At 41.2% G+C, this 27,243-nt stretch overlaps 1 protein-coding gene and 1 long non-coding RNA gene across 7 annotated transcripts in view; one reads left to right on the top strand and one right to left on the bottom strand.

Moving 5' to 3' along the window:
* trpm7 (transient receptor potential cation channel, subfamily M, member 7) overlaps window positions 1-27,243 on the top strand; it is a 40,054-nt gene that overhangs the window by 9,368 nt on the left and 3,443 nt on the right. For 2 of the 6 annotated variants that reach the window (XM_052062829.1, XM_052062827.1), the window contains exons 4-41: window positions 219-426; window positions 1,193-1,406; window positions 1,881-2,005; window positions 2,078-2,249; window positions 2,839-3,013; window positions 3,669-3,792; window positions 4,276-4,348; window positions 6,174-6,274; window positions 6,643-6,777; window positions 6,852-6,905; window positions 6,991-7,131; window positions 7,225-7,359; window positions 7,808-8,085; window positions 8,419-8,647; window positions 8,898-9,053; window positions 9,137-9,280; window positions 11,458-11,586; window positions 11,664-11,915; window positions 12,036-12,246; window positions 12,934-13,066; window positions 13,434-13,612; window positions 13,691-13,823; window positions 14,051-14,715; window positions 15,562-15,635; window positions 15,710-15,806; window positions 15,902-15,978; window positions 16,327-16,364; window positions 17,395-17,423; window positions 17,877-17,930; window positions 18,099-18,143; window positions 18,286-18,351; window positions 19,918-20,201; window positions 20,290-20,372; window positions 22,205-22,410; window positions 22,515-22,566; window positions 23,473-23,579; window positions 23,840-26,760; window positions 26,840-26,943. In XM_052062829.1, coding sequence (XP_051918789.1) covers window positions 219-426; window positions 1,193-1,406; window positions 1,881-2,005; window positions 2,078-2,249; window positions 2,839-3,013; window positions 3,669-3,792; window positions 4,276-4,348; window positions 6,174-6,274; window positions 6,643-6,777; window positions 6,852-6,905; window positions 6,991-7,131; window positions 7,225-7,359; window positions 7,808-8,085; window positions 8,419-8,647; window positions 8,898-9,053; window positions 9,137-9,280; window positions 11,458-11,586; window positions 11,664-11,915; window positions 12,036-12,246; window positions 12,934-13,066; window positions 13,434-13,612; window positions 13,691-13,823; window positions 14,051-14,715; window positions 15,562-15,635; window positions 15,710-15,806; window positions 15,902-15,978; window positions 16,327-16,364; window positions 17,395-17,423; window positions 17,877-17,930; window positions 18,099-18,143; window positions 18,286-18,351; window positions 19,918-20,201; window positions 20,290-20,372; window positions 22,205-22,410; window positions 22,515-22,566; window positions 23,473-23,579; window positions 23,840-23,916 — 5,455 coding nt within the window. In that variant the 3' untranslated portion in view covers window positions 23,917-26,760; window positions 26,840-26,943. Of the gene's footprint in view, window positions 1-218; window positions 427-1,192; window positions 1,407-1,880; window positions 2,006-2,077; window positions 2,250-2,838; window positions 3,014-3,668; window positions 3,793-4,275; window positions 4,349-6,173; window positions 6,275-6,642; window positions 6,778-6,851; window positions 6,906-6,990; window positions 7,132-7,224; window positions 7,360-7,807; window positions 8,086-8,418; window positions 8,648-8,897; window positions 9,054-9,136; window positions 9,281-11,457; window positions 11,587-11,663; window positions 11,916-12,035; window positions 12,247-12,933; window positions 13,067-13,433; window positions 13,613-13,690; window positions 13,824-14,050; window positions 15,127-15,561; window positions 15,636-15,709; window positions 15,807-15,901; window positions 15,979-16,326; window positions 16,365-17,394; window positions 17,424-17,876; window positions 17,931-18,098; window positions 18,144-18,285; window positions 18,352-19,917; window positions 20,202-20,289; window positions 20,373-22,204; window positions 22,411-22,514; window positions 22,567-23,472; window positions 23,580-23,839; window positions 26,761-26,839; window positions 26,944-27,243 lie in introns of those variants that run through there. The other 4 variants (XM_052062826.1, XM_052062825.1, XM_052062828.1 and 1 more) reach the window with 3 other exon arrangements.
* On the bottom strand, window positions 3,641-16,343 carry LOC127599206 (uncharacterized). Its single transcript, XR_007962015.1, has 4 exons — window positions 16,196-16,343; window positions 15,686-15,797; window positions 8,873-9,167; window positions 3,641-3,762 (listed from the first exon to the last, which is right to left on the bottom strand). It is a non-coding gene; the product is annotated as an uncharacterized LOC127599206 (long non-coding RNA).

Below are 27,243 nucleotides of genomic sequence, written 5' to 3'. Positions count from 1 at the left end.
GCTCTGGTCACTTTGCAGCATAAAATAAAGTCAACTGCCAATTCGATAATTGAGTATGCTGAAGCAATTTACTACAGTGGCAGGAGGCTAGGAACAGCTTAAAATTTGGGCTTGAAAGTATTTTCAAATTGTCAAAGTATTTTTTTTGTCTAGTAATTGCTCCTGACAATAAATGTTTGGTTGGTGTGTGACCGCATGCGTGTCCGCTGCCGCTGCAGGTGCTGCTGCGGGCGGCTGGTGCGGCAGCATGTTGGCTTCACGGCCAGCCTGGCCAACAAGTACTCGGACGTGAAGACGGCTGAGAGCGCCGGTGGGCCCGCCCCAGAGTTGGAGGAGTGGTCGGTGGAAAAACACACAGAGGCTAGCCCTACTGACGCCTATGGTGTCGTTAACTTCCAGGGAGGTTCGCACTCCTATAGAGCCAAGGTAGGAAGTATGCTTCTGTGTTTGAGGTCATATTCGTGATTCATACGAGGCACAGAGTGTGGGTGGGGAAATAGTGACACAGAAACCCAAAAGTCACCTCTCGACTTTTGGGTTTCTGTGTCACTATTTCCCCACCCACACTCAAAACACCAAATCTAATTAACAAACCATACAGTAATTTAGTTGACAGCTGACTGCAGTAGGAAATTATAATATTCAAATAACATTTCTTAGTAAATTGTAGCAAATTATTGTATGTTAGATATCTTACAGGATACACTTTTGTGGTGTTTATACATATTTATTTGTAAATGCTATAATTATTGTAAGAGCTAATATCAGTGGTTTAGCTTTTATCACATGCAGTTCTAATTTTATTTCATATTATCTTAAGGTGTGTTTTGTTTTGTTTTTTGTACAAAACATACAGAATCACTGCTACTGATAATCATTCTACGTAGTAATGGTAATATAATGAGTGTCAGATGAATGGAACAGTTTTTATTTTAATACAAAAGTAACTAATAATGCTTTCGTCTATTCTGTAATATTTATTGAAATTCAATTTTATTACAAGTATTATTCGTGTGCGTGTACGTGTGTAGATGGATAGAGATCCAATTATCTTGTTTAAAGTAAGAGGAAATAATAATCTCCATACTCCTCCTGAGGAAAAAAAAAAAGCTAATTTTTTGGTTGACATTTGTGATGATCGTGTTAATTTGTCTTGCTTGTATGTTGTGCGTGCTTATTAATGTCTGTCTAGTATGTGCGTTTGTCCCACGACTCTCGTCCGGAGAGCATCCTGCGGCTGATGCTCAAGGAGTGGCACATGGAGTTGCCCAAGATCCTCATCTCTGTCCACGGGGGCGTGCAAAACTTTGAGCTACACCCTCGCATCAAGCAAGTGGTGGGCAAAGGCCTCATCAAGGCAGCTGTCACCACGGGTGCCTGGATCCTCACCGGAGGGGTCAACACAGGTTTGGAGTTACTTCACTTTCCAGCATATGTTTTCTTGACAGATGTGTACTGCACAAGGTTCTTGGGCTGCCTTAAAATAATGAGCAAAAACAAACTTTTGTAACTTAACAACTATTACATAGGGCCCATGTCGCACGATTATACCAAGCTCTTAATGTGTCATTAGTAATGTGTTTGGACAGCGTTAAGCTGGTGCAGGCTAAGTGGTGACTCCAAGGGTCACATATCCAGACCTGTATCTCTCTATTGATCTGTTTCCAGTATTTCCCTCTCGCTATCTATGGGAATTCTCCTTAATACAAGGATGTTTTAACCCAAATGGGTAGCGGGTATTTGACGATCATCTTCTTGCATATTGTTTTTAATGGAAAGTGATGCGCTCACTTTTAAATGAGTGATTACAGAGCAAATGAAAGTCACAGTCAGTAGTCATCATGTCTTCACTGACTGTTATTTGCATCATTTTCTCAAAGGTGTAGCAAAGCATGTCGGTGACGCTCTCAAAGAACACTGCTCCAGATCATCAAAGAAGATTTGCACTATTGGCATTGCATCCTGGGGAGTCATCGAAAACAGGACCGACCTCATCGGGAGAGACGTAAGACGTACCGTCATATTGCACTGTATCATCAAAACAAAACTTTCACCTTATTTTGGGGTATTTCCACAGATCATTGCTCCATATCAGACACTGCTCAACCCACTCAGCAAACTCAACGTTCTCAATAACCTCCACTCCCATTTCCTCCTTGTTGATGATGGCACAGTGGGCAAGTACGGTGCGGAGGTTCAACTACGTCGGGACCTGGAGAAGCACATCAACCTCCAAAAAATACATGCACGTAAGAGCCACGCAACAGAGGTGGTCTATAGCGGATACACCGATTGCCTTGTTTGCAGTGGATGCGTTCCAGGCTCACCCCCAGAAATGAAAATCCACGCTCAAGATCGACCGTATAAATATACATATAGTTCTGTTTCATTACATTGGGATTTGTAGTAAATACTGTACATATTTTTACTCTGTTTGTTAGATACCTGCCTTTAAGAGGTGGGGCCTGGTGGTGTGGCATGTGATGTCACTGAAGGAGGGAGGATGGTGGGTTGTATCAGGGAATGGCTGGTCTGGGTGTGAGAGTCTGGGTGTGAGCTGTGGCCGATAGCAGCTTCTGCGTGAGTGTGCTTATTGTGTTTGACTTTTCTCTTGGTGGTCAATAAACTGCTGAAAAGAGCAGCGGCAAATGTTGCTCTCCTTTACCACCCATCAGGGCACTACAGAATACTATATAGCGAGGATTTCCACACTGGATATGTAGATTGAATGTAGGGGAAAAAAAATCTGTAGCAGGGCCGTGGTAGATGAACAGTGATATAGCAGGCAAAACTGTAGTATGTTGAGCTGCTCCTTTGCATTCTTCGTCTTTCTCGCAGGTATTGGTCAGGGTGTTCCTGTGGTGGCACTCATCTTTGAGGGTGGTCCCAATGTGATCTTGACCGTGCTTGGTTATCTTCAAGAGAGCCCTCCCGTCCCTGTGGTGGTGTGTGAGGGAACGGGCCGAGCAGCTGATATACTGGCCTACGTTCACAAGCAAACTGAGGAAGGCGGGTAAGGCATATGTGCATAGATTCGGAGCCATAGATGTTAACACGTTGACGTCTGTGATCTATTTTGGATCATTTTCAACCGCAAAACAGGGGTTTCATTTCATAGTAGGTGAAACATCTGCTCATAGAATTGCACACAAGCCACACTCTGTGTTTTTAATGTCGGTGTGACCACAAATGTCCAGTGTAACCTCGTTTTGCCAAGATTTGATTGATTTTTGCCCCTTTCATGAGTATGCTTGACTGATGTATTTTCAAATGCTGCTGAACCACATCAGATGTATGTATAATAACATAATCGACAGACACACTGACAGACAGCTCCTTGATTGATTAATGGATAAAAAAAATAACTTAGTACTTGTGAACTCAGGCAAAAAAAAGGTGTCTATGTATTTAGTCTGTGTATTATACATTAAATTAAAGTTACTTGTCAATGTTTCATACTTTATTCATGTACTTAACCCTTCACTCAAGATAAGTAAACGGTGACAGCATACAGTCTAATCAGCACCTGTTAATAGAAGCCAGTGAAATTTCAAAGCAGATGGTCAGTTCATATTTTAGTCAGCTTATGTTCACTTCTTACTGCGCTGTTAAGAAATCACTGCATTGGAGTGTCAATTGCTTTTTTTTGTTTTGTTTTTTTACGCCAGCGGCCTACCTGATGGCGTGGAAGCAGACATCATTGCCACCATCAAGAAAACCTTCAACTTCAGCCAGAGCGACGCCATCCATCTTTTTCAGACTCTGATGGAGTGTATGAAGAAGAAGGAATTGGTAAAGTATAGGGAAATATATTTTTTATTCCCTCACTGGACACTTCATTAGAGGAATCCCCACTTCCCAAAATGAACTCCCTGCAACCAAAATGAACTTCCTGCAAACTTCTCTGCATGAATTCTGTGCGCCAATTCTGAATCTGCTCCTGTCTTTTCTTTTAGCACATTACGGCTTTTATAGGTCAACCGTAAAAATAAAAGAGAATATATATATATATGTGTATATATATATATATACATATATATATTCATGTGTGTATATGTGAATGTGTATGTGTACTTGCTAGGAAAAAAAAGTCATTATTTAAATCAGTTTAAAAATTAAACATTGTGGTACACATAAAGCCATCTCTGATTAAAATTGGCTGTTGACCAGTAGATTATTTGCCTTAACTGTCAAATTGTTGTCCACATAGTATAACAATTAAACAAGTCCTCGTAAAGATTCCTTGATGCTGAGAATGGTGTTTCTTCAAAACAGATTACCGTGTTTCACATCAGTTCCGAAGAGAGCCAGGACATTGACGTTGCCATTCTTAGAGCCTTACTCCAAGGTAGGAGTTCCCATACGCTCTCTTTACTTTTCTAGTAATAAAGATTCTTTTCTGCCACAGTGCAAGCCATGTTGATTCAGTGTTCATCTGGGGCAAAGGCTCGAAGATTTCAAGGCTGTGCAGTGTTTTTCTTCTGTTATTGATATGCCTTCAAAGCAGTTTGGTCCTGTTTGGTTTTGGAGAGATCATTTTCCTTGCATTCAGTCTCTCCAACAATTCTGTTTCTTGAAACTTGCTTAAAAGAGTCAATTCAGAGTCCCAAAATACATCCAAATGACTCAAAATCAATTTTACGAGACATTATGCAAATAGCTTACCACCCACCCACTGAGTACGGTAATTCCTTGCCCTCACTTTATATTTAAACAAAAGACAAGAATACCTGTGGTGACTGCAGGTGAGCAATTGTATTGACTGAAAAGTCCACACAAACAAATATTTGTCAGCCCAAGGTGTGTTCTTGCTGGTGAAACAGTAACTCATCCTCCAAAGGACCCTGAGCTTGTAACGCTTAACGCCATATGCCTCACTACAAAGCAGTAGACCTTTGTGATTATCGAAAATATAACACTAATTGTTTAGAAAAAAAATATTGCTTAAGTTACATTACGTACTATGACAATATTTGGGTTTACGTTTGAGGGGAAAACATTTGTAATTCAATGGAGTCCCTCTAGTAAGGGTTAAAGTCTCTTTTCCAATTTCCACTTTTGGTATTTATGATGCGCCAGGCAGTGTTTACCAGACATGATGTGTCGTGGGAAGTTTAGGGGGGTTGTTAAATCATCACTGTCCCTGAAACTAGAAATGTTGTGCAAGTGGGAATAATGCTGTCGAGAAATCATTTTAGGTCAGATTGCCGTTACGCACACAATCCATTTAAAGTCCAGGAAATACTGTACGACAAAACATTTGGGACACAACAAAGCAATTAATTAATCAATCGGACTGAGCTGGATCCTTTAATTCCCCCGAGAATTTTCCGTCTTTTAAAGACATTCTTCACAATTGTGTGCTTCCAACTTTGTGGGAACAGTTTGCGGAAGACACTTTTCTGTTCCCTGTGCACAAAGCAAGATGCATAGAGGCGTGCTTGAATGAGTTCGATGTGGAAGAACACAATCCAACATGATTTGGATGCACCGGATTAGAGATTGTGTGCTAACAGATGCTTTCTCGCCTCTTTTTTTCAACCAGTTTCACATTCTGTAGTTGTAAGAGCAAGTTGTACCAATACTTCTATCCAAAGCAGAGTAATAGACTGGACTGATTATCTGTCAAGTCAAGTCAACAGTATTTATAGATCACTTTCAAACAGCCATGCATACAAAGTGCTGTACATGGAGCAATTTAACATGCACAATAAACAGTAAGACAAATCGGTAATCCAATCATGTTAGCCATCTTACAGGACATATTTAGTTCATAAGGATTATCTTCCCTGGCAATGTATCTGTCACAATAGAGTATGTGTCCATAACATAATTCAGGATGACCTCTCTCAAACACTGAAGCGCTTTCATAGACGCAACTGAAATTTTATAGCACACATACATTACTGAAATGCTCTGGTACGTGGGGGAAAAATCTTCAGCATGAGAGCATTCTTGAAAAGTGTGTTTTAGATCACCTCAGTAGTGTGAGCAAAAAAATAATATTAAGTGTGCTTGTGTGCGTGTGCGTGTGCGTGTGTGTGTGTGTGTGTGAGAGAGCTTTTCCGTAGTGCCCATAAAAAGAATTGTAGTGTGCGCATTTCACTGTGTGAGGGCTACCGGTGAATTATCTTACGCGAGTGTTCATGAAAAATTGAACCTGTGTGTTTCAGGCACAAATGCGTCTCCCTTCGATCAGTTGGACCTGACCCTGGCCTGGGACCGCGTTGACATTGCCAAGAATCATGTGTTTGTGTACGGACAGCAGCTTTTGGTATGTGTGTGTACGTACGTGTGTTTGCTAAGTTCAGCTTCGGCTCCAAACCTTTGGACTGGCACAAAATGACCCCGGAATCTCAAATGACCACAATGTTGTAGTTTGAGGAGCCCTTGGGGGCCAAGAGCAGCTTGTAATATGAACTTTTATTACAGTGGTCATTGAGCTCCCCTCAGTGGCGCTGTTTATTTTGAAACTTTAGCATTCCGGAATCTCTTCTACATCACATTTATTTAGATTTTGGTGGGGAACTTCAGTCAAATGGAACTTTGTCTCCTCCCAAATTACTTTTTTTTTTTAAAAAATGTATGAGTTTTATCATAAACTCAGTCATGTATTTGTCTTTTTTTTTTATATGTGTGCAGGTGAGCTCCTTGGAACAAGCCATGCTGCATGCACTTGTGATGGATCGAGTGGACTTTGTCAAGCTGCTGATTGAAAATGGTGTCAGCATGCACCGTTTCCTGACAATCAGTCGGCTCGAGGAGCTTTACAACACTGTATGGTTATGAAACAGACACGAGATCAAGGAAGTTTGCAAATTATGGCGTAACACTTTTGTTTTCCATCTTAGAAACAATCACCTAACAATCCAACTCTCCTCCACCTGGTTAGAGATGTCAAGCAGGTCAATAGAGATCATTTTCACCTCCCGAGTACAAGTCGATTCAATCTCAAACGCATTGTTTTGTCGCTTTTGTGATTTTTCATAGAGCAACTTACCTCCAAACTATAAAATCACCTTAATTGATGTGGGCCTGGTCATCGAGTACCTGATGGGCGGAACTTACAGGTGCAACTACACAAGGAAACGCTTTAGAATCATTTACAACAATCTCCATGGCAGCAGTCGGGTGAGTGGCAGGCAATCCTGTATAGCAGATATCTTTTTCTCCTTTTGCATAATTAATGCAACTTGAAAGTTGCTCTTCCCTATGTGCGCACAGAGGTCTGGGCGCCACCTGATGGGCCCGGGCTCTCATTTGGGGAAAAGTCACGAGTCATTCAGCATGCACGCTGATAAGAAGGAGAAGATCAGGCACAATCATTTCATCAAGACTGCACAGCCTTACAAACGCAAGGTAACAAAAACATCTGTAGCCTCTTGGGGTTACAGCTGTACAATGTGGCAGTCAAGAATACCTTGTTCTATCATGCGCATCTCTGCAAGCAGTCAATCATAATGAGGCCTGCTGAAAAAGGCCCATAAAAAATCTTGTTACCGGTGACAGACAGCCAGACAGTTCTGGCAGTTATTGAATAATCGGCCCACGCCTACATGCATAACAGCTGTCCATCTTATTTGAATAGGAGCTACAGAAAAAAACAAAGATAAAACAAGGTGCACACAGAATTGATCCTTTTTTGAGTTGAGAGCTCACGAGATTTGTTGACTTCATTGTGCATGGCAGCTCAAAATTTTGTGTGACTTTATCCCCTCAAAATTTTGCTTTTGGGGTTCTCATGTTTTGTTTCATTAAAATATATCCAAATTTGACAACTATGCTTCTCTAACTGGCCTCCTCTCAGTTGGAGTCCACCAAAGAGCAAAGTAAGAAGCGCAACAGGGAGGAGATCGTGGACATCGACGATCCGGAAACGCGGCGCTTTCCCTACCCCTTCAACGAGCTACTGGTGTGGGCCGTGCTCATGAAGCGGCAGAAAATGTCGCTGTTCTTCTGGCAGCACGGCGAGGAAAACATGGCCAAGGCCCTGGTGGCCTGCAAGCTTTGCCGTTCGATGGGCTACGAGGCCAAGAAGAGTGATGTGGTCGACGACACATCGGAGGAGCTGAAGGAGTACTCAAAGTAGGTTTCCTGTCACTTGACGGAGTGAGCAACATCTAACTGTGGTTTGTAAGCCTTTTGTAAGCTAATGAAAACGGGCATTCTCAGCTTCCGGCAATTGTACAGTAATGAACACGTTTTTAGTTTGTTTTTTTTGAAATGGGGAGTCAAGCTTCATTTTGTGGCACGTCTCCTTTTTACGTGATGATATCATGTAATCTAGTATTGTAATATATAGAGAGTGTTTTATTCTGATTAAGTGGTGCATTGTTGGGAGAGGGTGGGGTCCCTATTTGTAAATAGAGGAACGATAGCTGGGATTCCAGCCTGACGGAGGTTGTGGGTGTTTTCCAGTGAATTTGGCACATTGGCGGTGGACCTGCTGGAGCAATCGTTCAGGCAGGATGAGACAATGGCCATGAAGCTTCTCACCTACGAGCTGAAGAACTGGAGCAACTCCACCTGCCTAAAGCTGGCTGTCTCCTCACACCTGCGACCCTTCGTGGCACACACCTGCACCCAACTGCTGCTGTCTGACATGTGGATGGGGCGGCTAAACATGCGCAAGAACTCCTGGTACAAGGTTCATGCTCCGTCTTAGATTTTTATTCTGTTTTATTTTGCCATGAGAAGTTGTCCTTGTGGGTTTTTAACTATGTCTCGCCAATCGCGGCTCGAACCCAGAACGCAGCTGAGTCGTAACAGTGAAAGGAAAATGTTTGACTTGACATTGTATGTTGTTGTGTATTTTCCAATTTCCAACCAATAGTTTGGTTGCAGCCAAGAGGGGCAAAATATGAGAACCCACCACTTGCCTCTGCGTTTGTCGCCAGGTGATCCTGAGCATCTTAGTGCCTCCTGCGATCCTGCTGTTGGAGTACAAGTCCAAAGCCGAGATGGCACACATCCCTCAGAGTCAGGACGACCACCAGATTACCATGGAGGACAGTGAAAACAACTTCCAAAATATTACCGATGACATCCAAATGGTCTGAAACACTCAGTGATTCATGTCTCTATTCCCTCCGTTCCTTGTGTTTGTTTCCCCTTATTCGTTTCGATTTCTTTGCAGGATGTTTTCAAAGAGGCCAGATCCAACGAACCTGTGGATACAAAGACTGACATGGAGACACACGTTCGCTCCAGAAAGCTGCCATTAACCAGGAAAATCTACGCTTTCTACCACGCTCCCATTGTCAAGTTCTGGGCCAACACGGTATGCATACATGTATTTAGCAGTTAATAGGTTCTATTAAGATTGGAACAACTTGGATCCTCTCATGATATTCAATCTGCGTAGGAGTCTCTCCACAAGTACAAATACAGTATTTACAACAATCGGTAGAAAGAAAAGGAGCAGTTTAAGTTGAATCAATCTTCATTTGAATCTTATTGTGCAGATAAAACACCATCAGTCAACAATAATGACAAAAGGGAAAGGGACAAGGTGCATTCAGTCTTATCGGACACCAGATACACACCACTTGCGCTTTAGATATTCACCGCTTAATGACTACCGTAAAGCTAGGTAGTACACCACATTTGACCCCAAATGCTTAAAGACAAATATAAACAACATTCAAGTCCACAATATTAGCAGATATTCTAATAAACGTATAATCCATTACTGTGCCCACCCTAGTCTTCAATACATATTTGTTTGTAGTTAGTAACGCATATAAAAGAGCATAACATAAAATGTCAGTTGCTCTTAATATACGGTAAGTGACTAGGAGCACATTTGCCTTTTTGGCTTTGTCCCTGACTCCGAGCTGATGGTTGACATCTCTTGTTACAAACATTATCATTCCTTGACAATGCCGTTTTTGCAGAAAGCTGGAAAATGGCAACTTTTACAGGCATCTTGAAAAAGGGTAATTTTTGGTGTGGCGCTGTCTGTATAATTAATTTGGTGATCGTGAATCAGCAAATAATTTAAAAATAATAATATTGCTTCATTTCATTATTTGCAAGGTATGAATTTACCAATTTACTTGATGCAATAAGCCAATAAGACATCTTCCAAATGTCACAGCGTATTAATGATGTATAGTAAATGGTTGGTAGATCAGATGAAAGAACTTTGCCCAACACTGGGTTATGTTTTATTGTGCTGCTCAGGCTGATGAAAAGCAAATCTCCAAATTTTGTGAGCTTTTCTTATTAATCAAAAAAATTCAATCGTAAAATTCAGAGATACAATATTACCTGGTTTTCTCGGACAGTGGTGATGAGGAACAGTCACATACAGTTTTGTTCATGCTATGATATTCTGATGATGCATTGTTGCCCTATCACCGTATTGCTTTCCCTATTATTGCAGAAAAAGTACAAATGTTCCAGTTTTTGTTGTTGTTGTTGCACATTAACTGTAGTGTGAATGTTTGACTTTCTCAGCATTCTTGCAGCTGTTGAGTCCTCATCATCACATTCACCCTCATGCTTGACATTATCTCATCTCCGCTTTGTACTAAGGCTAGCCCGAGGCGGGTTCTCAGATAAACGGGAATTACCGCCTGGTTCTGTTTACAAGGATAATAATGAGCAGATAGCATCAATGAAAGTGATCATTAGCATATCTCGGATGCCTTCTTGCATTCTGACCCCCAAGCGTCAATGGCAGCACTCAGCCCAAACTTACACATCAGATGATTGCTTGATTTCCAAGCATTTAACTACGTACTTAAGTGTTTTGCTTCGTGTGTGTTTTTTAAAAGGTCAACCTAGTGCGTGTTATATCTGGTACATCAGCTGAAACCTTAAACAATCTGTATGCTAATTATGATACTTTCCCACAGTTCTATTATTTGACCCTGAATTCTATACACGAAATAAAAGCTGACTTGTTTTTATGTAAATGAATCGGTGTATCATTCTTTAAAAAAATGATTATTATCCTTATAATTTTAGATATAATGACAAACTATTCTTATTGCGTATAATATTGTCCCAGGTTGTATCTGGTATCAACTGAAAATGTATTTCTACCGGCTATTGTGTTACTTTCCCACAGTCCAATTATTTGACCTTGAATTCTATACTGTACATAAAATAAAACCTTTTTTTTTTCGCTTCTTCACCTTGCTCCCCCTACTGTTGGAAACTGTCAATGAAACAGTATACCTGTCTAAAAAAAATTGAGGTTGCATTTTAAGATAAAATATTGTTTTTATATGCAATACCGTGTATTGTAGAACCTCCAAATTTGAGCATAAACTGTTCTGTGACGCTGCTCGGCCAAGTTGTTGTAATTTCCCCAAATGTCGCTTTTATTAGCTGTACAGGCAAGCCTTGGTGATGAATGAGGTCTGACACAATCCTCTTGCCTTCCTTCCCACCTTCTTTACCTTCTTTCAATTGCTTTTCACAGCGAGTTTTCTTGTGTGTCCCCAGCTCTTTTATTTGAGTTTCTTGATGCTCTACTCATACGTGGTCCTGGTAAAAATGCCCGAATGGCCTTCTCCTCAAGAGTGGGTCGTCATTCTCTACATCTTCACCTCAGCCATTGAGAAGATTCGAGAGGTATTTCATTCAACAGACTTAAAATACTTTCTTCCTTTCATGAAGAGGCTAAAACGAAACGTTTGCCCCATTTGCAGATGTTTATGTCAGAAGCAGGCAAAATAAGTCAAAAGATAAAAGTGTGGTTTGATGACTACTTCAACGTCTCAGACTTCCTGGCCATTGTGTCCTTTTTCATTGGCTTTGGATTGAGGCTGGGTGGAGGGAAAGCCTTTGTCCCAGGCAGGACAGTTTATTGTCTCAATATCATCTTCTGGTACGTGCGACTCCTCGATATCCTGGCCGTCAACCAGCAAGCTGGGCCCTATGTCATGATGATCGCCAAAATGGTGAGTTCCCAACACAACTGAGAAGTTCTGCCACGCTCCGAGATGCTACGCATACTTGCAACTACAAAATATATCCTTACAAACATGCGTTTCATTCCCTTTCTACGTCATCCTTTGCAGGTGGCCAACATGTTTTACATTGTGGTGATAATGGCCATCGTCCTGCTAAGCTACGGAGTTCCCCGCAAGGCCATTCTATATCCGCATGAAGAGCCAAGCTGGACACTGGCCAAAGATGTGGTGTTCCAGCCATACTGGATGATGTATGGGGAAGTTTATGCTTATGAAATCGATGGTAAGGACGGTGAGGATGGAAAGGGAGATTACGAGGGTAAGGGCAGTTTTACTCCAAGCTTCTCATGCAGTGCGGCTAATGTCAGTTTAGGACACAACAAATCAAAAGCACACCAGGAACGGTCAAGACTCGGTTCACAATACCCAACATGATCATGTTTCACTTTGATTATTAGGGTTGGAGACCAAGCCCCAGTACTCAACTGGCCAGATGGCATCCTTTGTGTTAGGTTAGCTACATAGCTATGCTAACGTAAATATTCGGTTATTCTTGGTTTTACTGGTCGAGGAGACAGACAGGAGTGAGATGGGAGGAGCTACAAATAGTAGGGGGGAAATGAGACGATCACCCCTTGAGACGTCTACTAGTAGTGATTTGTTCAAAACATCTGTTTCCCCGTTATTTATTTATTTTACATGGGACTTGTTGCAGTTGCATGACAATTTGTTGCTAGTTTTTTTAAAGCAATTTGAAATTGTAATACCGGTATATTTTTTAGGGGTTTTCCAAACATAAAAATTACCATAAGTCTATCATTACCGTATCAATAAGCAGTATCTCTGAGAGGCATTATCAATAAAATCTTAATGATAACCATCCCTAACGTTTAAAGGCAGTCACATCCGTTTAGGACAACATAGGTAGTTAGATGGAGTTGACCATCTTTAACACTGTGTTTTGTGGCAAAATGTATAGATACGCTGATCGCCGCTTTTTCTTCAGTGTGTGCCAACAACAGTGAGTCGTCAGTCAGGAGCCTGTGCACAGCAGGAGTGTGGCTGACTCCTCTCCTACAAGCAGTCTACCTCTTTGTACAGTACATCCTCATGGTCAACCTACTCATTGCCTTTTTCAAGTAGGTTCACCCATTTGTTCACACAATCCTTTTACACATTGACGGTGAATAAAAAAAAAAAGCACTTTCCACAGGAAAACCTGATTTTTCAGACTGCAACTATATCCCCTAACATCTGTCATTTTCTATAGCGCTTGTATTTGAGGCGGGGTGAGAAGCCCCAGCTCACTCAAATGAGAAAGACAGCTTTACAAATTAACTACCACACTTTACTGTTAGCTTACACTAATCAATGAATCAATGCAGTGTACAAAAGTAACAACAAAAAGGACACAAGCCAGAAAATGAGGCTGACCAATTTTCCCAAAAAGTAATTTCTAGTGATCTAATGGCCGAAATGTAACGGCATCCCTGTTCTTCTTTACAGCAACGTGTATCTCCAGGTGAAGTCCATCTCCAATCTGGTGTGGAAGTATCAGCGCTACCACTTCATCATGGCCTACCATGAGAAACCGGTCCTCCCTCCACCCTTCATCCTCCTGTGCCATATCTACTCGCTCTTATGCATGTGCAGAAAAAGAAAGAAGGAGCACACCTATGGGCCAAGTATGTCTGACCTGCCCCCCCCCCCTGCTATTTTTCATGTTTCATGTCAAACAATCATGTTATTCATCTTCCCTTCAGAATTGTTTCTCACAGAGGAAGATCAAAAGAAGCTTCATGACTTTGAGGAGCAGTGTGTGGAGACGTACTTTCATGAAAAGGACGACCAGTTTCACACAGGAAGTGAGGAACGCATACGGCTCACCTCTGAAAGGTACAACCTAGAGTCACAGAAGATAAGCAGCAGATAATGTTAACTAACAATAGTGTATTCCTGCAGGTAGCGGCGGTCATTTCTACAACTACATTAAACAATTTGTCATTTTGTGAACAATAGCATCGAGAGCTGACATATTTTCAGATGCTAGCTAGCATCGTTTGTCTGGGATGGCATTTGAGGAGATACGGCATGAATAGGTGTTTATTTGTGCTACTTTTCAGGGTTGAGACCATGTGCATGCAGCTGAAGGAGGTGGGCAACAAGGTCAACTTCATCAAGCGCTCCTTGCACACATTAGATTCCCAGATCGGCCACCTGCAGGACCTGTCTGCTCTCACCGTGGACACCCTGAAGACATTGACGGCTCAGAGGTCATCGGAGGCCAGCAAGGTCCACAATCAGATCACCCGTGAGCTCAGCCTCTCCAAGAACGTGGTCCCCAGCATCGTCCCTGTTGCAACAGACACCGGGCCCCATTCCAAATCCTCCGTGATGGGGAAGCGGAGTGTGGGGGCCTACCTCGGCTCAGCGAACATCGCAGACTCTCTTTTTGGGAATGGTGCCGGGGGCTACGGGACTGATGGGCTCGGGCACTCCGCCGCTGAGGCTGGCTCCTCCGGCACCGGTGCCTCCAGTGCCTTTGTCCAAAGTGCCATTTCCCCTCTGGAGCTCCACTCCCGCACCCGCAGCAAACTGACCCGTCCACACGAGCCGGAGTATTCCGACTCTCCATCCAGCCTGCCCAACGTGCCCTCGCGCTTGGCGCACTTCCACATCAGCAGCACCCCCTCCCAGCCGAGCGGCTCCAGCCACCCAGAGCTTGCTCTGGCTGGGCTTTACCAGCAGACGCCTGACAGCGCCGTTGTAAAGTTTGGGGCGTTTGTCGGTAAGTATGAAAGAGAATCTGCTGTCGCTCCAAAGAGGAGCGAGGACGATGAAAACTGTGTGTGTGTGTATCCTACTGTGGTCATTGTATCTAAGACTACGGGCGCTGCTCAGCCTGCCTGCTCACCTGCTTGCTACGCGCAGCCTGGCAATGCACAGGGTGGGGATGGGGCATCGGGGTACATCAATGAAGCTTTTTGCGATGATGAGGGCCGGACAGCCTCTCCAAGTAGATGCCAAATAAACACTCAGAGCCAAGAATATAGCGGATGTTCCGCCACCGCCCCTGCCATGACAGGCCAATGCCCCCGCAGACGAGGGAGCGGAGATTGCGATGCTTCTCTCCCACCAGAGTCCTGCTTTGAGGGTGAAAATTGTGACAAGAGGATACATGTGGAAATGCTAACAAGAGGTTTGAGTTATGGGTCGCATTTGCTGGGTATTGGAATCTATCCCCTTCCATATTGGGGGCCATGCAGCTTTTTCCTCCCTTTTGCTCCTTTGTCTGTTCTCGCTGTTTCTGGTGGAGTCCGTTTGATTTCAGGCATGTTTTGGCCGCTTGCATGACCGATTGATTGCCTGTCTGAAGCTTTTCAGGATCCTTTTGACAGGTGGAGGCGGGTTTAGGGTTCTCGTGCCACTCTTATGATAAAGCGTGGTGATGGGTTTGATTCTCCCCTTCTTTTTCTGTCCCTCGACAAATCTGAATATTTTTGAATGTGTTGCTATAAACATCGTTACCTGATGGAGAAGAGCTTTTCAATTGAAGAATGTCATGTTTGATTGAAAAGTGGGTTTGGTGGCAAGGTTTGACTGTACATGACTTTCAATGTTGTCTTGCTTTCAGGACATAAAGACTGTTTTGACCTCCAGCGTTCAACACCCAAAGAGACCTGCAGTCCCCAGCGTAGTAGACAACTGGTCTGTCTGCCTGTCAATGAAAAAAAGTTTTTAAAAGAATGTCCTCTTACCCTTGTCTGGTCATCTGTTCCCAGGTTCAGCCTGAAAGTCAGGGTCAAATTAGAGCAGTTAACTCCTATGCTGGTTTCACAGAGTTTGACAGGAGTCCTGCTTTTCTCCATCCTGATTCAAGTAGGTTAAAATCGCTGAGGTATCAAAATAAGTTTGTTTGTTTTTTGTTTTTAACACTAAGTGTGAAATCATGATGGATGACTGTGTGGTTGTAGCTTTGAGGAAGAGGGATCGTAGCAGAGTGTCAGCTGAAGACATCCTCATTCACGAGGATCCCCAGGCTTCAGTGCCGGTATGAAGTGCGCCCCCTCCACACACACACACACACACACACACACACACACACACACACACACACACACACACACACACACACACACACACACACAAACGAAAACATCAGCATGTGAAAACCTCTCAGCTCAATTGCAAAATTAAAAAATAATTATTGCCCATAAATATAAAACAGTCAAATTAAATACAGAAAGCACAGTAGTAACTGAGCGTACCTTCTTGTTTCCATATATTCGTATGCTGATGTGCAAAATAATTTATTTCATTGATGTCGAATCAGCTCGAATAGAAAATGTCAGGTCCACAGCCGACAACCCTTCGTGCTAACTCTTATTCTCTCTCCCAGGAAAGAGTCCAAGTCAAATCAGCCCAAGCAAGTAGCCTGTATGTATCCTCTTGTTTATGTTTATACTCTGTGTGTGTGTGCAAGTGTGTGTGTGTGTGGGGGGGGGGGTGATTTAAGGAGCACAGTCCATGGTAACAATGTATTTTTCATTCATTAAGTGATATGTAGGAAGTAGTAAAGCTCCTGATTTGTTTGCATAATTATTGAAATCTGCACTTTATTTTGTTAGTTTATGCCTTTACGTTAGATACAGTATTTGTGTCTACACCGCAAATGTGTGGCAGAATTAAGTTTTGAAATTGCAAAACACAAAAAAAAAAACCTGAAATTGCATTTAGAGTGAGTTCCATAAATGTTCAACCCGAGTATAGTCTTTTTACTCTTTGTATGTATGTCAGTCCGTCTCAAATACGTAGTAGGCATGATGCATGCTAGGTTAAGCAGTTTTTTTGTTTGTTTGGTTTTTGTTTTTGGGGGGTCCGCGAGAAATAACTGTAATAGCGAATCCACTAGGTAGCAGTGTTGCGCATATTTATTAATTCTTTTTTTTTCCCAGTCAGTCAAATCTTTTCTGGCAGATTAAAAGCCATTTTAATACAATTATTTGTTACAAGTTGATCTATTCCTTCTTTCTTTTTTGTTACTCGGGATACAAGATAAGAGTTGTCTTTATAACAATTTTAAAGGCAAATCACACTATTTATCGTTGGGGGAGGCATGAAATGTTTTCTTCTTCCTATTAAGGCGTAACAAAAAATATTTGAGAAGCACTGGTATTGTGCGTGCGTGTGTGTGTGTGTGTTTGTACGGATGTGTTTTTTTCTCCTTTAATTTTCATGTCATGCACTTCAAAGATCACCGTTTTAAAAGACAAAGACACTACAGTTATGTATGTTATTTTCAGATCAAGCAAAAATACCATTGTTTTAGCATCTTTGAAATGTTAATAGGCATTCCATTCAGGCAAACTATGCAAACTGCAATTCTTTATATGCAAGCTTTGTTTGTTTTTTTGTGTATTTAGTTAGTTATTAATGCATTCTCACCTAACTGGTTTCTCTATTCCAGCCAACCCCCCGGGGAGGACAAATTACCTGGTAAGAGTCTCACTCATCAACCGTCTTTTCAGTTGTGGACAATCAGGTTCAGTCTAGATTAGCTGGTTCTGCTGCAATACAAATGGCTCGTTGTTGCCTTAAGTGCTCTCATGCGTTCCAAGCACATTTAAGTGTCACTTATTTTACATGCCTATAGTTCTTACTGCATTTATTGCCTTGTGTATAGGCATGTCCCGATCCCTTTTTTTTGCACCCAAATTTAAGTCACTTGATTTTAGGTATTTGCCGATATTAGTCTTGATCCAATACCTCTGCAATGCATTGAAGAAGAAAAGTAAGACCACAGCCAATCCTACTTGTGGTTGTTTTTAAATACACAGTATGGAAATAAATAAAATACACCGGTAAAAGAAAGATATGGACTTGCCATGTTTTCATTCCATATTTGTTGTTTTATTTTCCAATTTTGTATTTTATTTTATTTTTTTGTAGCTTCAGTCTCTCTCTGCACACCTCGCCACTCCCTCCTTGGACCCAGAAAGGACTGTGAGCAACTTTTTGTCCACTTTCACCAGACTTCCAGTTGGTTTACATGGGAAATTATGTGTTGTGGAAACTGTTTAATGGGGTAGTCCTTTAAAAAATGTTAAAATGCCAGTACTGTACACACTCTCTAATTAAAAATCAATCTATTCTTTTTTCTGCCCTCTGCAGCCATTGGGTCACCTTTCAAGCCTATGGAGAACTACCAGTACTCAGGTAGGCTTCTGAATGAAACGCTAATATTATCAAGGCCTTTTTAAAATTCCTAAACCAAAATAAGTACTGTATCTCTAAAATAGAAATGTTCATGTCAAACTGATCTAATTTGCAGTTTATACATAGAATTTTCTTTCTTCAGCTGTTGAACGTAACAACCTGATGCGACTGTCACAGAGTATCCCCTTCACACCGGTCCCTCCCAGAGGTGAGTGTGTGCATGCAGATACATGATCTGAGGCTACAAACAACACGACACTGTTCACAGCTTGATGAGGATGAAATATGAAACCAACCGGTTTCTGCAATCTTACCCTCAGTATGTGTGTGGGGTTTTTTTTGTCTTGTCGCTGCTTGCTCAATTTGGAAATTTGAGGAACTGTTTATTCATTTGTGTCCCAATGAAAACAAATTCAGCAGTCACTGAATGTCTAAACAGACAACAGTGGGTGAAACAACATCAAGTTTAGTGTGTGATTGTGGTGAACACACCATAAGGTTATTGTTTCTTTGCAGTCCACACATTTCATTGGCATCACAACTCTTAGACTTGAAACCACAGTGGCAGGGTGTGTCAAAAGAGTTAAGTGGCGCCATAAAGGCTAACTGGTGTTATGTTTTCATGCTCACACATTTTTTTCAAATATGCATTTTCAGCTAGATAACCATCATTCAGTCCACTGTGTCAAGCCACCTTATAGGTCTGAGGTTCAGGGTTTGGATCTGCTGGCCGTACTTTGTGAAGATTTTGTTTTGTTTTGTTTTGGCAAAAAAAAAAAAAAAAAAATCCACCATCAGAAAGACGAGTCAAGCCACCCGCAACAATTGTTCGTGCTATCCATGATGGAACACGCAGTCAACGTGGTGAGGCAAACTTCAAAATAAAATCTCTCCAAATACAGCAAGACACGGACTTCATTGCCTTGGAATGCTTTTATTTTGAAGTTGTTCACGACAGCACATGGTGGTCAGCGTGACTCGTTTTCCTGACTTGTTGAAGTCCAATTTAAGTTTAAATTGCCATCACAAGCTGTTGTCACCAACATCAACACGGCGTAGTCTTGAAATCATGTTCAATTGCTAATTAAGAATGCTAAAAATATATTAAATCTTAACTCCGCAGACGTCCTACGTGTAGAATGAGTTGCCTGTTCCCAGCGTAGTGGGTAGTAGCAAGCAGATAGATGCTTAATTAGTGCCCGATATAGGCTGGAAAAGGTTCCGAAGGAAGAATATTGGACTTTTTTAAAGACAATTAAATAGGCCAAAATGACTGCACACTTTGATGCTGACAGTCTCACATAGTTGCAGTTCCTAGTGAATAATTTGTAACCAACTGGAGATACTCAAACGTGCTGCTTCACCAGCCAAGTTGCTACTGTGCGTCTGATGTCAATTCGTCTGATAACCCACATTTTTTCCAAGTGAAGAAAATAGAGTTTGCTGCGATGTACTGTTTAAATTTGCGGAACGCATGTTGATTATCTATCGCTTTGAGAAACCTTAATCATCGGTCTGGGAAAAGTGCATCGTTTTTAACCTGTATTTAAAACGGGTATTCTTAATTGGTATCTCTTGAATCTTTATTCATTCATTTTTCTCACTCACTCCAATGATACAGGATGCCAGTAAATCGATTCACCATATTATACAGTAGTGCAGAGAAGAAAAATGCTTTTTAAGGCTGGATTTGCTTGGGGCTATTATTTAGGAGTGTGTGATATGTTCGGGAACTTACAGTGAGCCTTTTTCAACATATGTGTTCACACATCAGGAGAGCCAGTGATGGTGTACCGCCTGGAGGAGAGCTCGCCCAACACCATCAACAACAGCATGTCTTCCTGGGCCCAGCGTGGCCTCTGCGCCAAGATTGAGTTTCTTAGCAAAGAGGAGATGGGCGGCGGCCTTCGACGGGCCCTCAAAGTCCTCTGCACCTGGTCCGAATATGACATCCTCAAGCCTGGGCACCTGTATATAGTGAAGTCCTTCCTGCCCGAGGTGGTCGAGACCTGGCAAAGCATCTACAAGGATGATACCGTGTTGCACCTTTGTCTCAGGGTACCGAAACATAATCGCACACAAAGGCACTGCATCATACGGGTAAATGTACGCTTGTTGTTCCATAATTGATGTGTTGTGTTTTCAGGAAATTCAACAGCAGCGGGCTGCGCAGAAGCTGACCGTGGCCTTCAACCAGATCCGACCCAAGCCTATTCCTTACTCACCAAGGTAAACGCAGCACCCAAATAACTGAGAAGGGACTTGGTACAAGAGTAGATCAGTTACGTTTGATAAGTTGAACGTTAACATTAGCCCCTCGCACAAACCTGGCTCGCTCCCTGCAGAAGTTGGTTATGTGGGGTCGGCATGTCAAGACATGTCAACGGTAGCCACACTCTTCTCCTTTCCCAGTTTGCTGAAGACAAAGTATAAGTATAATTTCCTACTATAAGTATCACATCCTGCAGAGTTCCTTTAAAGAACCTGGCCAACAACAGAGGAAATTTGTTTTCTAACCGTTTTTGTTCTCAAGGTGTCATGATGACTGTGCAACAAATGAGTTTCTCCACCAGCTAGATTAACAGGTTCCTGTGGTTATTTTGTATGGCTCGTTAAATATCTTCTCAAATGTCATTGCATGTACCATATTTAAGTTGCTCGCTGTAAGTCCATCTGTCTACTGTACATCCAGAAAATATTCATCATGCTTTATTTTGTTCTCCTCCATATTCTATCTAAAAAAAAATCCTGTACTTATCAACATTCTACACATCACACCCCACGATGACAAAAGTTTAAAATGTCAAAAAAGTGGCATACTTTGAATAATTTCACCATCATGTAGAAAAGTTAACTTGCATTTAAGATTGAAAAATGTAGTCAAAATTTGTTGAGCACTGTGATGGATCAGGCTTTAAAAAAAAAAAAAAGCATGAATCTTTTGCCCAAGATGCTCAATGTGATGCAGTCACTTATCAAAACAATTAAAACAAGTATCACAATAGACTTTTGCGCAGAACATGACCATTTCTCCGTATTTATGAGTGACGGTGCCGTTTGTGCTTCCACAACAAAAGCCGATGTCTCCTGTTGTGCGAGCTTTGTCATTCAAAATTATGACGCCCTCGTTAATGGTATCAGGTTTTTCTTAAGCGAGGACAAAACATCCTCTTGATCCTGCTCCACCCCAGGCGTTTGCTTAGCATGCAAATCAAAGAAAGTCGCCACGGCCGATGCATTTGCTTATGTCACATTGTTGCCGAGCTGCTCCTGCCGGTTTCAGAAACAAAAGCCAACGTCCCTTTCAACCGTCTTTATTCCTCTTTTGTCAGCATGCCGATTAGGTGTGTCACGCGCCACTACATGAGTATCATTTAACAGACTGCCCAAAATCTGATTTCTGAGAGGACTGCATTACAAAATAGTAGCCCGGATTTGCATTGAATAATCATTTGACATCATTTATTTCCATTTACAGTTTTCCAAATCAGTCGCTATGGAAATGGGATGCATTCCAAGTTGAAACTGTCACTACTATGAAAAAATATCTATTAACTGTACAGGCAATGTTTTCAGTAACTTTTTAGCATTCTAACAAGTAAGCTCACCACTGTATACCGTCAACTATTACTACTAGTGTATAAATTTAATCAAACACTCAGTTTTAATATACTTTCAATGGTGATGTAAAGGCAGTCCAGTGATTCGCGCGTCAACCACACAGCGCAGAGGTTGTGGGTTCGATCCCCGCTCCGAATTTCCTGTGTGGAGTTTTCATGTTCTCCACGGGCCTGTGTGGGTTTTCTCCGGGTACTCTGGTTTCCTGAGCACCTGGAGATCATCTGCGAGCACTGTGACAACGTGCAAGGCCATGACCCGAGATTCAAAACATGACCCTCAAAATTGGAAAGTAGACGTGCTAACCACTATTTGACCACACACACCCCAATCCATAAAGTCCTAAATGACTAAAAGTTCAAGACAATGAGTCCTCTTTGACCAAAACAAAAACAAAACTGAAGGCATGTTTTTAGACCTGCCACCATTTTGTGCCTATGCAGGTTCCTCGAGGTGTTCCTTCTCTACTGTCACTCTGCGGGCCAATGGTTCGCCATCGAAGAGTGCATCACGGGCGAGTTCCGCAAGTTCAACAACAACAACGGCGATGAGATCGCTCCCACCAACCTCCTGGAGGAAACCATGCTGGCTTTTAGCCACTGGACCTACGAGTACACGCGCGGCGAGCTGCTGGTGCTCGACCTGCAGGGTAACATCAACGCTCCAATCGCGTGACAGTTTTGTTTTTGTTGTTGTTGTTTTTTTCTTTTTGCTGTGGCGGTCTCTCATTTCAGTTTGTCTCTTTCTCTTCAGGGGTTGGAGACATTCTGACCGATCCATCTGTAATAAAGAGTGGCGAGAAGGGGTATGCCCGCATCTGTCACATGATCAGCAACACTTCAATATGTCCTATTAAGTTGACACCTTGACCTAAACATCCATAAATGTCTTCTATGTCAGTGGTCCCCAACCCCCGGGTCGCGGACCATGACTCATTTGGTACCGGGCCGCACAGAATCTGATATCTTGTTTTATTTTGAAACTTTGAGCTACATCTGTCTGCGTCAAGTCACGCTTCTCGGTCACATGATAGGTTACCGCTAAAATGAAACCCCGGAGCTAGCAAAATGAGTAAAAAACAAACCTCTTTGGGACGGGGAAAAGGCCCAGTCAGGAGACAGGAAAGGAGCCTACGACTTTCAAGAAAAAGAAGACTACATTTAATAGTATCAGGAGTCCTACTTAAAATACGGGTTTGTCACAATGGGAGATTCACACTCACCAAGCCCACTCTGCATAATATGCGGCAATGGTGAGCCGTATTTTTCATGCACTTTGTATTTATGGTGTATCTTATTTGGAAGGCACGTTTAAACGTTACCATAGAGCGTTGCGGCCAAATTGGACATTCCTCATTTTATAATTCTTGTTTATTATGTTTAGAAACTACCACAGTTTTCATGCAGGTCATGTCATATATTATTTTATTGTATTTAACCGCCACACCTGGAAGGCCGGTCCTTGAAAATATTGTCTGACATTAAACCGGTCCATGGGGCAAAGGTTGCATATTTCCGTCACAAACGGAAATACGGGTTTCGTTGTTGCATCACAGCAGCTCATACGCAATGAATGGGTTAGTCGTCCGCGCATTTAGGTGCTTTGTGAGCAGGCCTTTGTTTCATATTATGTGTTCTTTGATAAGTCATGTTTCTCATTCATTTTTCAATTGCATCACTTTTTTTTTTTTTTAACTGCTCCCCCCCTACAGGTCATACGACATGATCTTTGGACCGGCCAACCTGGGTGACGAAGCCATTAGGAACTTCCGAGCGAAACATCGCTGTAACTCCTGCTGCAGGAAGTTAAAACTTCCCGGTGAGCTGGGCCCGTTTTAGACCTCAGAGAGCCACACATCGTAAAACATTAATATTGTCTATTATGAGAAGATGTTGATTAACATGTTTTTGAGTTTTCTACGGTTTTATTTATTTTTTAATAATATTAATCCAATGAACATTTAACTAATTGATTATTTCCTGCGTACCACACCGAAAATCACTTGTGTGTCGTATTCTGTATGGTCTGCCTTGCGTGTTCGTGCTAGCGTGAAGTTAAATCGTGGTGTTATGGTTTAGATCTGAAGAGGAATGAGTACACGCCTGAGCAGGTGCCTACCCGGGGGACGGAGCCAAGGAGCCGCGCCAATCAATGAGGCTCATGATGCTGTGATGAATCAATCAATCAATCAACTGGAAGAATCCCGCTTGTGTTTCCATGGAAATGGCCATACGCTGTGTCAAAAAAATGAAATGATGTTTTGCATGTGCATACATGAGCATACATGGTACAAGAATTATTTATTGATGTTTCTTGATGTTGCCTTCTTTTCACATATACATACAGTATATATATATATATATTTACACAAAAAAAGAAAAATCAAAGTGCATTGTATATCTGTTACAACACCGCATTATTATTCTATGTGTCCAAACATCTTTTATCCCAACTTTTTATCTATGAAAACATGTAAAGGGCAGATTGCAATGCAACTTTTCCACGACATTGTTTGTGTCATTTTAATCACAAAAAAGTGTGTCCGCCCTCTATATATTTTTTTTTTGTTACTAAGGTACATTTGCAATATCTTTGTCATCACCTATCAATACGCGCAGCTGAATTAAATCTAGTGTATCTTATAGATACTGTTCTCTGCATGAGCTTTGTCATCTTTTATTCAGGGTACACTTGAAGGGGTATTACAGTGTACATTTTGTACTGAACATCATTTTTAACCAATAAAATCACAAAATAAGTTGAATGTGTCACGTGGTTTTAAGAGAGTACGATGTGTTTTGTATTTTCATTTGTATTCTATGTGTGTCCTTTCAAGGGTTCCCATCATTTGTTTTTTTTTACCCCGGACTTGCTACTTTTTTAAATATATAATTCAGTTAAACCACACCTCAAAATCAATGTGAATTCCATTGCTTCATTTAATTACATATTTATTAATTTTGCCTGATGGAACTTATTGCCATGACCACTGTGGGTTTTTCTATCATTAAAAGAGGCGGCTCAATAATTTTGCCTCTGTTTGTGACTGGGATATTTCTGTCTGTTGTTGATGAAAGTACTTTCTCGCTTGTACGAGGAACTACACTTGAGTTGTTTATTGATGTGTGTGTGAGGGGAGGGGGGGACAAAAGATGTTCAATGTACACTTTCCCCAAACAAGGCACATATATATTTGACATTAGAAAAATCTCATGGCATACCACCCCAAAAAATCTCCGCCAAATTGGATGCACAGTTAAATCGTACTTTCCGAAGAGCACTTGATTGTTCTTCCTGTTGATATATGATTCTGGCATAAATTGCTCAACAAAATATACAATTTTCTTCCCAAACTGAGGTGTACCTAATGTTGTGGCCAATTTCTTGTGCTGGATGACGACAGTGAAAGTAATTAAAGGACCTTCGGCTTTGTTTCACTTTCAAGATGAGCCACCTCATTCAGGTCACAGCATAATGCTGATGTTCTTTCTACTTGTCTCATTTTTGTTTGTATTGATGCTTCTTTTTTTTCCAATGATAGTATTATTGCTTTTTTTGTTTTTATTTGTGTTTTCTTTATGATTGAAAATACAGGTGTTAACTTTGGGGGCTTTTTTTGCTTGTATTTTATACCTTTTTTTAGTTTTAGGGCAAGTAAATCAAGAATATTGATTTGATATTTTGACTGCTTTTTATTCATTCTTGTTTTTATTGTTAATGTATGTTTTATTGAAAAGTGCAGCAGCACGCCAATCAAACCTCTCATGTATTGTTTTCTTTTCTCAATCTATAATTCTTTTTGGGGTGGTTACTTGTTTGTTTTTATGTTTTTTTTTTCATTCAAAATTGAAGATTTTTACTTGCAAGCAAGCCAATCATTTAGTATATTTCATCCATCCTTCCATTTTCTTATCCACTTATCCTCTGTGTATTTCATTTTTATCTATTCATTTGTTTATTTTTGACTTTGCTGGCTTTAAAAAGAACTCACAGTGGTGCTTTGAGAGTGATTCGACTCAATTTTGAGAGATACAAGCTGTCTTTCTGATTTTTTAATTTTTTTTGCTTTGACTTGCAAGCTAAATCTGAGACATGAACAGTAGAGTGGCAGTGAATTTAACTCGTTTGACACGAAGCAGCAGTTTTCACATTCGTTAGCCCACATAGTATATACGTGGCACGCAACAAATCTGAGCAATCCATATTTGAATACAAAAGGTGCAGCAACAACACAACAAATGAGAAGCAAAATAACAATACTCAGACACTTTTTGATCAAAAATGTTTTTTTTTAAATGCTAAATTATAGAGTGCTGGAACAGATTAATGCCATTTCCATTCATTTCAGCAGGGAAGGGTTATTTAAAGTTTTGTGTTGTGAGCATGGTCAAACAAGTTAAACTTGTATTAGAACGCACCACTACTTGTTACCATTTTTTAAATATGTGGTTGTAATTTCTGTATCGTTCTTTTTATTGAAAATGTAGTGTGTTGGGAAGTCAATCAAATGCTTCATATATTAAAATTGTGTTCAATTATTTTATTTTCCTTGATTTCCTTTCTTACTGAACAATATATTTTTAGTTTTGGGCTAATCAAATGATTCGTATATGATTAAGTAGTCTTCTTTTTTTTAATTGTAGGTTTTGTGGTGTATTTTGTCAAAACAGTTCTGTTTTTTTTTTTTGTATCGACAAATGATGTGTGGAAAGAGTCTTTGTGGTTCTGTTTCAAAGTGGGAGGTGAAAGGAAAGAGGAAATAACAAACTGACTGACGTCACATGTTGATGCACAAACTTGTCAGGCCGACCATGTCGCAGTTCCCTCCCATTGGGTGCGGTCCATTTTTTTTACTTTACAAAACCAAGTCAGACGGACGTGACTTTGCACTTTCATCCAGCATCAGCAAGAACTTGACTGACGTGTGCTGCTCGCCGACTAGCTAAAAAACAAAAAACAACAACAAAAGCAAAATGCCGACTGTTGATATTGAGTACTGGTGAGTTGCCTTTCTTTTCACGTCAGACGGTGTTTTGTTTTGCAGTGGTGGGAAAGGTTCACGTCTTGTTGTCTTACAGCGGCAGTTGAGGGTATGGCTCTAAATTTAGAGGCCTGGAAACTGCGCTGAAGCAGGAGTTTGGGGACGACGCCATTCAAATCAAGGGATATGTTGGCAGGAAAGGTACTTGTGCATTTTTATTCTCTCCTTAATTTCAATCACTTATTCTATTTCTACATTGATTATATTATTTGGTTTGTTTTAGTCTGCTTTCTGCTCTCAACAAAACACGACTGTATTTTTTTAACTGAAAAACGAAGAATATGCAATATGTAGTTTCAGATAAAATGTGTTAGTTATCCATTCGTTCATGTTCTAATCTGCTTATCCTCACGAGGTGGGGGACACATAGGCGAGCAACCATTCGCGTTCACAATCACAGTTTGGGACAATTGAGAACACTCCATTAACCTGCCATGCATT

This window comes from Hippocampus zosterae, chromosome 4 (assembly GCF_025434085.1).
Source record: "Hippocampus zosterae strain Florida chromosome 4, ASM2543408v3, whole genome shotgun sequence".
In the NCBI taxonomy this organism is placed as follows: Eukaryota; Metazoa; Chordata; class Actinopteri; order Syngnathiformes; family Syngnathidae; genus Hippocampus; species Hippocampus zosterae.
Note: the sequence above shows the minus strand (reverse complement) of the source record. Positions and strands in the feature narration are given on the sequence as shown.